This window comes from Taeniopygia guttata, chromosome 12 (assembly GCF_048771995.1).
Source record: "Taeniopygia guttata chromosome 12, bTaeGut7.mat, whole genome shotgun sequence".
Taxonomy (NCBI): Eukaryota; Metazoa; Chordata; class Aves; order Passeriformes; family Estrildidae; genus Taeniopygia; species Taeniopygia guttata.
In genome coordinates, this window is record NC_133037.1 from 15,974,836 (window position 1) to 15,984,619 (window position 9,784).

The following is a 9,784-nucleotide window of genomic DNA, read 5'->3' on the forward strand; positions in this document are numbered from 1 at the left end:
GTGCAGGTACAAGAGCATACTGCTTTACCTGTGTCCTTATGGGTGGAGCAGATGACCCTGACAGCTTGTGTTCTCTGCTTGACACTGCCTTCTGTCTTCCTCCTTCCAGCAAAACCTAGAGATTCATATGAAAATTAAACGATCTGAGCAGGAACTGGCATATTTGGAGAAGAGAGAGCGTGAGGTGCGTCTGTGGTGGTGGGCAGTCAGCTGCTTGTGCTTCTGCACCAGGGGGGTGGTGGTCCCGGGGGGACTCTCCACTAATGCTGCAGTTGTCAGCAGGCATCCACTTAGGCACCAGGCATCAGATGCCTCCCAAAAGGGAACTGTGGGCTCACTCTGCACAGGGACCTTTAGGTAGTTCTGTGACTTCTAAGATCAGATCTTGCTCCTCACAGAAGGGTCTGAGTGTGGTTTTGTCCTGCAAGCAGCACTGGGCTCTGGACTAAGTGGGACACAAATTTCCATCTAAAACCGATGGGGTGTATGGGCTGCTGCTGCCTGGCCAGGGACAGGAGAGCTGTAGCTGTCCATTGTTTGGAAGATCAGAGAGCTGCTCCTGGTGCAGTAGCTGGAAGGCTGCAACAGCAGGTCTGGGTCAGCCCAATAGATGGCATCTGAACAGAGCAAGTGTATGGTGGGATGTGAGCATTCAGGGTTTGTGAGTCCCCAGGACAGCCTTCCAGCCACCTGAGGATGAGATGAGACCTGGATGCAGAGCAGTCTCCTACTGTGCTGAATCCTTCATAGCTCCTGTACTTACTTTGCCCTTTCTGTTGTGAAGGGGAGGCATAAAGACAAAGGAAGTGACCGGAGAGAGAAATTCCAGCAGATGGATTCACCAGAGATGAAACGACTCAGATATGACCGGGACTCAGAGAGGTAATGACTGTTCTGGGTTACGTCTTTTTGGGGATGCTGATGCCAGGATGGGATGTGTGCTGCAGGCAGACCAAGGCTGGGAATTGTCCAGTGAGGTAGATCTGCAAAGTAACAGCTAGACAGACTGAGACAGAGCTCCTCAAAGTGTGAACCTGTTGTACTGCAGGACATCTTGTAGAGGTCAGAAAAGGGCTGGGGTGGAAACAAGGCAGAGGCAGAGAAAAACTGCCTGGTGCTGGAGGGGTGAGATGGGTCCCTGAGTGTGGCTGGACACAGAGGGCAGAATGCAGCCTGTTCCCATCCACCTCGTCCTTAAGGCACTTGCTGCCCTCCTGTCCTGGCATGTAGCCATTGAAAGAAAGAGCAAAGCTGTGTTTCATCTGTTCCCTGACTCAGAGGAACGCTGGGAGCTGTTTCCATCTCGCTGGGAGTAGGTGGAGGAAGAAAGTGCGTGCTGTGTGAAGTTCCTGACAGGCCTGCCTGCTGTGAGCTCGCGTGTTCAGTGGGCTGAGGAACGGCCAGGCATGTGTTGAAGATGGAACTGGTTATGTGCCTGTTTCTTCTGGCACGGCACCTCAGAAGGAGACCTGTCCTCTGTGTCTTGCAGTTTAAACATGCACATCGTCTCTTCCCTCTGTTTTCCTGGAATAGCTGTAGATAAACTCAAACAGTTTGTGTGCAGTGTCACCAGCAGCCAGAAAGCAGAAATTGTCTGAAGGAAGAGTTGTTTATGCTGAGATTTTCAAAACTTTGGCTTTTGGTTAATGGTCTTGGATGAATAATGAGGTGGGAGAAAGAGTGTCCGGCTCAACATTGCATCTGTTGAGCTCCATGACCACAGCTCTGGGAGAAAGGAAAGATCTAACAGAGCAGCAGGGATTAGACTTTGCTTTCTTGTTATTGCTAAGACTTTAATTAAGAAATACAAGCACAGAAGGCTCCTGGCTTGCTTACACTGTAAATATTTTGAAGTCTGAGCTCATTTCCTGTGCCCTGGTGTATTTCCCCCTGAGGTGGGACAAGAAATTGTGCAGTCAGAGGTGTGTGAGCCCTGCACACAGAATCCACCGTGGTGGTTTCCTTAGGCGGTGTGCTTCTGGCAAGAAACCTGGATATCCCTCATGAGAGGCTGAAATGTCAATGAAGGTTCTATTAGCAGAACTAAAAATCCCTGGCGTGTGTTTGAAGCATTACGAGACTGGACAATTGATTCTGGTTCTTTTGCAGTGACTATGACCCAAGGCTTGATAGTAACAACAAAGGGAACCGAATGGTGCAATCTCCTGGGTGGAAGAAGGGCTTTGGCCACAACCAGCAGGGCACAGCATCACCAGTGGAGGTGAGTCTTCCCTGCCTTTCAGAGCACACCACTATCCTGCAGCCCATAATGTTTCCCAGGACAGCTGGAGGGAGTTCAAGTCAGGCTGCAAATCTCAGCACCTGCTTGATGGAATAATATGTGTGCACTGATGAACTTTGCAGTCTGGGAGGGGCTGCAAGTATGTTGGTTGTTGAAAAAGGTTAGAATTTGTATGGATCTGGAGGTGTTGAGGGTAGAGTAACAGTGAGCAGGAAGGGTGTGAGCATCTCATTAGTACCTGCTCAAAGTCAGGTTAGGGTTTGAACAGGTCACCAGCTCGGTTCTCTGCAGTAATGCAAGCTGGGCAAAAAGGTGAACTTCCCCTGGGGAGGTGTGAGCATAGGCAAAACCCCAGGACCCAAGATGCTCTTTTTCTGCTCTGCTTACCACTTGTGAGGGAGGCTCTTGCTGCCATTGCAGACTCTAGACATCAGAAGATAATACCAAGATACAGCACCTGCCAAGGAACAGAGGCCCATTGGCAAAGGATGTCAGGGATAGGCAGGGTCAGGTAGATCCTGCCTTCTGTGACAGGCTGGTCTCTCAGTGGACCTTAGTTTACTGCAGAGGGTTTATCAGAGAAGCAGCCTGGGACAGGGTCTGCTCTGCCTTGCCCAGGGCCACATGAGCAGTGCTGTGTTCTGGTGGCAGGTTCATGGCTGGCAGGTGCTGTGGTGTGCACAGCTCTGTGCTGAGGGACAGGCAGCTCGGAGCAGGGCTCACGGGGTGACCGTCAGCCTGCAGTCAAGTAGATCATTAAAGCAAATATTTGAGGCTTTGCGACGCACGTTTGCTTGGGCCCAAATCCATGAGGCAAGAGTCCCTCTTCAGTGCAGGCAGCAGGAACCAGCCCGAGCTGAGTCCCTGTGGTGAGGCCCCTGTGCCCATAAAACAGGCTCTGCCCAGAGCCAGCTCCAGCGCTGTGCTCTGAGAGCTCTGAGCTCCCCTCAGGGCTGCCCATGTGGATGGGGAGCTGATGGCGAAGCACAGCCCTCCTACAGTTCATAGAAAGGCCAGAAGAGACGTGCCTGCCTTTCACTTCCAAGTCATGCTGGACAAAGCCGTGTGACCATGCCAGCCCCACACAACTCTGATCTCTTGGCCCAGCTAGTGAGATCTCTGGTGTTCAGGTGGGTTGGACTGAAAAGCCAGAGAAACTTCCAGCCTTGGGCCTGCTCTCCTGGGCTAACTGCAGGCAGGTATTGCTGAATAATGCAGGTGCTGGCTGCAGAAGCCAGTCCTTGAAAACTGATTGAAATTCCAAGTGAGGTACCAGTGCCCATGGGAGCTTTGTTAGAGAGAACAGCTGAGCTTGTGCCAATGCAGGCAAAGTGCAAACAGCTCCCCAGGAGCCCAGCTCTCGCCAGTGCTTTCCTTTGCTTGCGTTCAATCCTGGCTCACCCCTGGCTGCTGACACTGACCCTTGGCTGCCCACTCCTCCGTCTGCTCCTCCATGGCTGATCCCTGGGCTTTGATTCCCACTGGGCATTTGCTGGCTGCCTTTGTTGCCCACAAAGGGTCTGTAGTTTTTCCCAAAGAGCTTTTGGAAGAACACAGAGCGCTTGCTCTTCCTCTGCTCATGTATCCACCCAGGAGCAGTCAGCACTCCTGAAGCAGCCCAGGGAAGCTTATTTATGGGAGGAGAAATCACTAACAGAAGCTGTGTCTGTTTGCAGGCAGACAACAGGAGGAAGGGCCCTGGGCTGGGGGCCCCAGGGAAGCCCCCCAAGAGGCAGTCCAACGAGACCTACCGCGACGCCGTCCGGAGGGTCATGTTTGCCCGCTACAAGGAGCTTGAGTGAACGGTGGAGGAACCTCAGATCTGTCTCACTCCATCTCCGTTTTGTTCTCTCTGTGTCATGTTCTTTTGAAGGTTTGGTCTTCTTTCTTTTTTTTTTTTCTTTTTCTTTTTTTGGTTTTCGTTTTTTTGTTTTTGTTGTTTTTTGAATTGTTACAGGTTTTGCTGCTAGAATTTTTTTAATAAAACTGAAAATTTGTTTCAGTGCTTGTCTTGTGGCTAAAATGGTGTGTTTTAAAAGCATGGTGCTTGAAAGGCTCTCTGCTGATGAGATCACTGGGAGTTGCTGCTGTGTCGGTGGGACTGGAACAGGTTTGGTATCTTGGAGACCCTGTCAGTGGTGCCACTGTCCTGCAGCGTGTTCCCTGTCATCTCAGGGACAGATACCCCTGGTGCCATGTACTCCTGGGTCAGGGTGGGAGCTGGGAGCAGATGGCCCCAAGGCCTGGGAGGAATTCAGGAGCAGGAGTGATCTCTGAGGGATTCATCCTGGCAACTGATGAGGTCAGTAGGGATTAATTAATAGCAGGAGCTTAATGGCTGAGGGTGACTTCATTAGTGCTGGGTGTTGTCTGGGCATCCCAGCCAGGGCAGAGCATTCCACATGGGGTGGGCTGGATCTGGGGGCAGTGTTGTGTGAGGACCCTGATGGGGATATAACCATGCTGGCCCAGGGTGTCAGGAGAACAGAGGAAAAGCCAAGTAGGCGCTGTTGGCCTGTCCTGGGGAGGCGTGGAGGCAGCTCCTGGGCAGGAGTTTGTAGCAGGGGCAGTTTGACCAAAGCACAGGAGTTTGTGTGTGTGAGCACAGCAGGGGACAAGGGTGAGTGTGGCCTGCAGGGATAAGGATGATGCCAATGGCTGTGGCTGGTGGGAGCAGATCTCATGCCTGATGGGGAGCTAGTACCCACCACCACCTTCCTGTCCACGTGGCAGAGAGTAGGGCCTGACACTGATTTCAAATACTCCAAAGAAGGGAAAGCAGGAGATGTGGAAGCTGAAAACAGCAGGATTTGGAGGTGAAGAGCCACCTGCAAGAGTTGACAATTTCCAAAGGCAGCAGAAGACCTGTCCAAGCTGTGTTTCCTTGTCTCTGGCACAGGCAGTGCCAGAGGAGCATGGAGGACACGTTTGCAGTATTGTAGCCCCTGGTGCTGCACCCAGGGGTGGTGGAGGTGTGCATGGTGCTGGTGAGTACATGGGGGGTGAAGGCCTTCAGTCTTCCTGGGAGCCCCAGGCGTGTGAGGGATGGGTGAGGAAGGTGATGGGCTCCTGGGGATGGACTCCTACACAGGGAGAAATGGTGGTGGCATCACAAGCTGGTGCTGTGAAGTCTGAAATTATCAATGCACCAAGGGGGAAGAGGTATGACTGTGATGGGGCACCATTTTGAGAGAGGGAAGAGGGGAAGCTGAGTGCAGATTGGTAGCTGCAGCTCAGGCTGTCCTGCACCTGGGTGTGTCGGGCACCTGGGTGTGCCAAAAATGAGCACCCACAGAGCATCATTCCCAAGACAACCAGAGGGAGCCTTTACAGCTGCCAAATGTGAGAACTCATTAGCTGATTTTATTAATTTGCTAAGTGGGTACATGCATCTTAGTGAAAGCATATTAACAACTGATAATACGTGATTAATTAGAAGATAATAAACCAGATAAATGTAAGAGCAGCTTCCCTTGGACAGATGGACCGCACTAAATAATGTATGTTCCTTGGCTGAGTCGTGTGCTTGCTTGCTTCTAATCTGTGATGTGCGTGTCTGAAAGGAGAAGCAGCACAACACTTTCCTTGCAGGCCCATTGCCAGGGCTTAAGTCGGGAACAGAAGAGGAGCAGGAACAGACTGCTGTGAAAACGAGAAAAAAAGTAATTAAAAATATCTACTTGCAGGATGTATCCGTCTCCAGTCGAAAGAAATCCCTTTTCTGTCTGTGGTGGTAGATACACCTCCCATTAGTTGTATTAATCATAGAAATACTTGGTGTGTTTGCTTCTTCTATTTTGATGATCATAGTAAATGTGTATGGGAAATTAGGGATATTGTTTGTGTCGTAAGAGGTCAGAGCAGCACAGTGTTACTCCCACAGGTGTGGGATTTCTGGGGATGTGCTGTGTGCGGCTTGGGAACACCTGAACTGTAGGAAGTATTCTGGCGCCAGCCCATGGAAAATCAAGGTATCCCCTGGACAGATACTGACTTAATTCCTGGAAATTCCACTTCCCTGAGGTAACCCAGAGTGAGTGAATCCACCCCAGAATGTGTATTCCCTTGAACACGTGTGTGTAGACTGTACATACATCTCTCCATAGGCATGGCATCTACCCATGCTCTGCATCTGCAGGGGACAGCCAGGGTTAGGGGACATGGAGCCCTCCACTGGGGCTGGGCTGAGGTGACTGGAACCGAGGTTATTCCCAAACTGGAACAGACAAATAGAGCGAGAAGCTGAAAGCATTACAAAGAAGCACCAAACCAGAAAACATCATGTTCTTTCAGGAAAACAGCAGCGTAGTTGGTGATGCAGAAACCCCAGCTATTTATCCTTGATGCAGTGGTTGCTATGTCTTTAATGTTTTTTAAAGGATGGTGACCCAAAGCTGTAGCTGAATTGCAGCTACCTTTACATCTTGTAACTCTTTTGCTTTTATTTCAGAGATTACTCACCACTACACTTCTGCTGTGGCTGTGTTCAGCACATTGCCTTGTGTGCCATCCTGTGGTGATGGGTATGGCTCAAGTTACAATTTATTTTTATTTTTGGAAGGTCCTAATAAGAGAATTGGAACAACTCACAGGGTAGGTCCTGTGAGCAGTTGCTTGGTGTGCAGGTGTTACACACAGGAGGAGGACTGGGGGACCCATAACCAGCACTAAGGTTGGGGTGAATGGAACTGTGTACAAAAAGCCCAGGCAGAAAAAGCAGAACAAGGGGGTTCAAGGGATTATTTAATTGAAAAGGAACAAGTAACAGGAACCTTGGACTGTGAGTGGATCCAAAGGGGAGGTTAAATCCACCATTTAGAGGGTTGGGGGCAGTTCTGCCTGGACTCCTGCTCAAGGGAGTGTTGATCTCTGTCAGTCACACAGGTTGGTATGCAGGAGGCTGCTTCAGACATCTGAGATGTGTTCTGGAGCATTGAGCTTCTTTTTTTCACCCTTTTCCAATGTAAAGCAAGTAGATAGTCTTTGATTTCCAATATTTATTCATATTAATATTGATACAGCAGTGACTCAGTCCCTTCTCAGTGAAACATATTTATGTAAAGAGATGGAACTGTGCTTTGTAAATAGAAAAGACCAGTAAGCTGGGCTAAGGGAAGTGTTTGTAAAAGGGAAGAAAATAGGGAAGCCAGGGAATGCCCTTCCCTCTGCACAGTGACTGCCTCAGGGAGAGAGGGGCTGCTGGAGGAGGACGAGGCGGGGCCGCCCCTCAGATACCAGCTGAATATGATGAACAATTTCGCTCATTTAATGTTTTAAGACTTGAGAAACAGGAGTTCAGTGTTCAGAGGAGGTTGTTGCTCAAATCATGCCCCTGTTTTAATGTAGGTTTTCCATTTCCTTATTTATCCATATCCATACAAAGACCATTCTGTTCTTTGTTCTTGTACTGGGGACGTTAACGCTTTCAAATGTCATAAAGTATAATCTTTGTGAAGCTGCACTTTAATAGACTTCCTTCTGGTAGCACAAAGCTTCAAAGGAAGATGAATGACACTACAGTCAGTCACAGTGCCCAGAATAGCCAGGATAAGCATGGACACAATTGTCCAAGCTTCATATGGATTTTTCTTCCCAGCACATTTTGAAGGGGTTGTGTTCTGGTCAAACTACTGCTGGTGGCTGTGTGGGTCTGTGTATCTGCTGCTCTGCCCTTTTTGCAGCCTGGGGGAGTCCAGTCCTGTCCAGCTGTTAAAGTGCACCTCTTTCCCTGTGGAGTGCTTGGGAGTGCTTTGAGGAAGCTGGAACGTGAGCATTGCCCCCCAGGGACAGAGTCCCCCGTCCCATACAATGGAAGGATGGGCTGGTCCAGAAAAGGCAGACGGCTGGATAACAGCTTGGAGCTCAGCCCTGGAGCTGCCCCAGGATCACCCCACAGGCACTGCTGCTGCTGCAGACACCCAGTGAGCATCTCCCACCCGGGACATCCCTCTGCCCACCTACAGCAGGATTCCACACTGCCCCGTGCTGGGCTCCATCACCAGGGAGGAGAGGATCAGCCTGAGGGGCTGGGGCACCTCTCTTGGGGTGGTTTGGATTCCTGTTAAGGAGGGGCAGCAGAAGCAGGGTCATCCCAGCTTGTCACAACAAGCTGGCATCAAAGCTGCCTGTACCTCCTGTCCAAGGTCCATCCATGAGGTGGGGCTGCCCACTGAGCCTGAATCTGGCCTGGGGAGAAGGCTGGACCTGAGCACAGCTTGAGAGAGTGCTCACAGCATGGCCTAGCCTTAAATGGAGCCCCCAGTCTGGTGGGCAGCAGATGGGTGCCTGGGGGCTCACCTGAGGCCACTTAGTGTCCTCCAAGCCTCAGCAGGGTCTTGGGTAACTCACTTGGGTCCTTCTATTGCTGGGGCAGAGGAGAGGGGCCAAGCAGCTCTCATGCAAAGACAGGAAAGTCCCTTTTCACCAAAGTTCTGTTGGGCTGTGCCTGATCCATTAATTTGGCTCTGGGGTGCACTTCTGAAATCCATCTCACAACTTCCCCCACTTTTGGATTGTGTCCTGGAGCAGCTCAGGAGAGGTCTGGCTTGGGCCAGTATCAACCAGATTCCTTTCAGATGAAACCAAACCCAATATGCTCCAGGAATGCACCTCATGCTCCCCAGCCACTAATGGGCGTTCAGGCTGCAGGATCAGCCCAGAGCCTGTCTGTAGCTAAAAACACCTTGTAAATCACAGAATCATTTAGTTTGGAAAAGACCTCTAAGATCACTGAGCCCAGCTGTTAACACTGCCAAGCCCATCACTAAACCATGTCCCCAAGTGCCACTTCTACATGACTCTTAAATCCCTCCAGGGATGGTGACTCCACCACTTCCCTGAAGAGCCTGTTACAATGCTTGACAATCCTTTCAGTGAAGAAATTTTTCCTAATATCCCATCTAAATCTTCTCTGGCAAAACTTCCAGAAGACCATTTCCTCTTATTCTGTCCTCTTGTCCTGATTAAACCATAACATGTATTTGTTGCCTGAGGGAAGAGCCTGAACACCCCCCCGCCCCCCTGCCCCCAGCTCCAACCTGCTGCCAAGGAGTTCTGAAGAGCAATAAGGACTCCTTGTGCCCCTTTTCTCCAGCCTGAAGCCCCCCAGTTCCCCCAGCCCCTTCTCATCAGGCTGCTCCCAGCTCCATCACCCTTCTCTGGACATTCTCCAGCACCTCAATGTCCGTCTTCTAGTGAGGGGCCCAAAGCTGAACACAGGATTCTGGGGGAAATATATAGTTAATACATCAGGTCCTGGGATATCTGTGTCTGCTCCTGCTGTGCTGTGCTTGTGCATTGGAGCCCAAATACTCCCAGATTTGCCTTCCCATCACATTTTGCTCTGGAGCTGCCCATGGACCACGGCTTTCCTTTCTACCCCTGATGCCCACGAGCCTCTCCCATCTCTTCGGCTCCCCAATCCCCAGCAGGAGCGCTGCATCCGCGGCTTTCCTATGGCCCTCCGTGAGTGCGGCCCGAGCTGCAGGGATGGAACTTGCCGGGAAAAGACGAATATTTCTTTTTTCCCCGCTGGCTCAGCAC

General features: G+C 50.8%; 1 protein-coding gene across 4 annotated transcripts in view; it reads left to right on the forward strand.

Annotated features, from left to right (window-relative positions):
• Positions 1-4,244, forward strand: part of RBM6 (RNA binding motif protein 6) — a 57,642-nt gene extending 53,398 nt beyond the window's left edge. For all 4 annotated transcript variants that reach the window (XM_072934862.1, XM_041718664.2, XM_072934864.1 and 1 more), the window contains 4 exons: positions 110-184; positions 785-882; positions 2,110-2,221; positions 3,919-4,244. In XM_072934862.1, coding sequence (XP_072790963.1) covers positions 110-184; positions 785-882; positions 2,110-2,221; positions 3,919-4,044 — 411 coding nt within the window. In that variant the 3' untranslated portion in view covers positions 4,045-4,244. The remainder of the gene's footprint in view (positions 1-109; positions 185-784; positions 883-2,109; positions 2,222-3,918) is intronic.
• Positions 4,245-9,784: the final 5,540 nt, after the last annotated feature.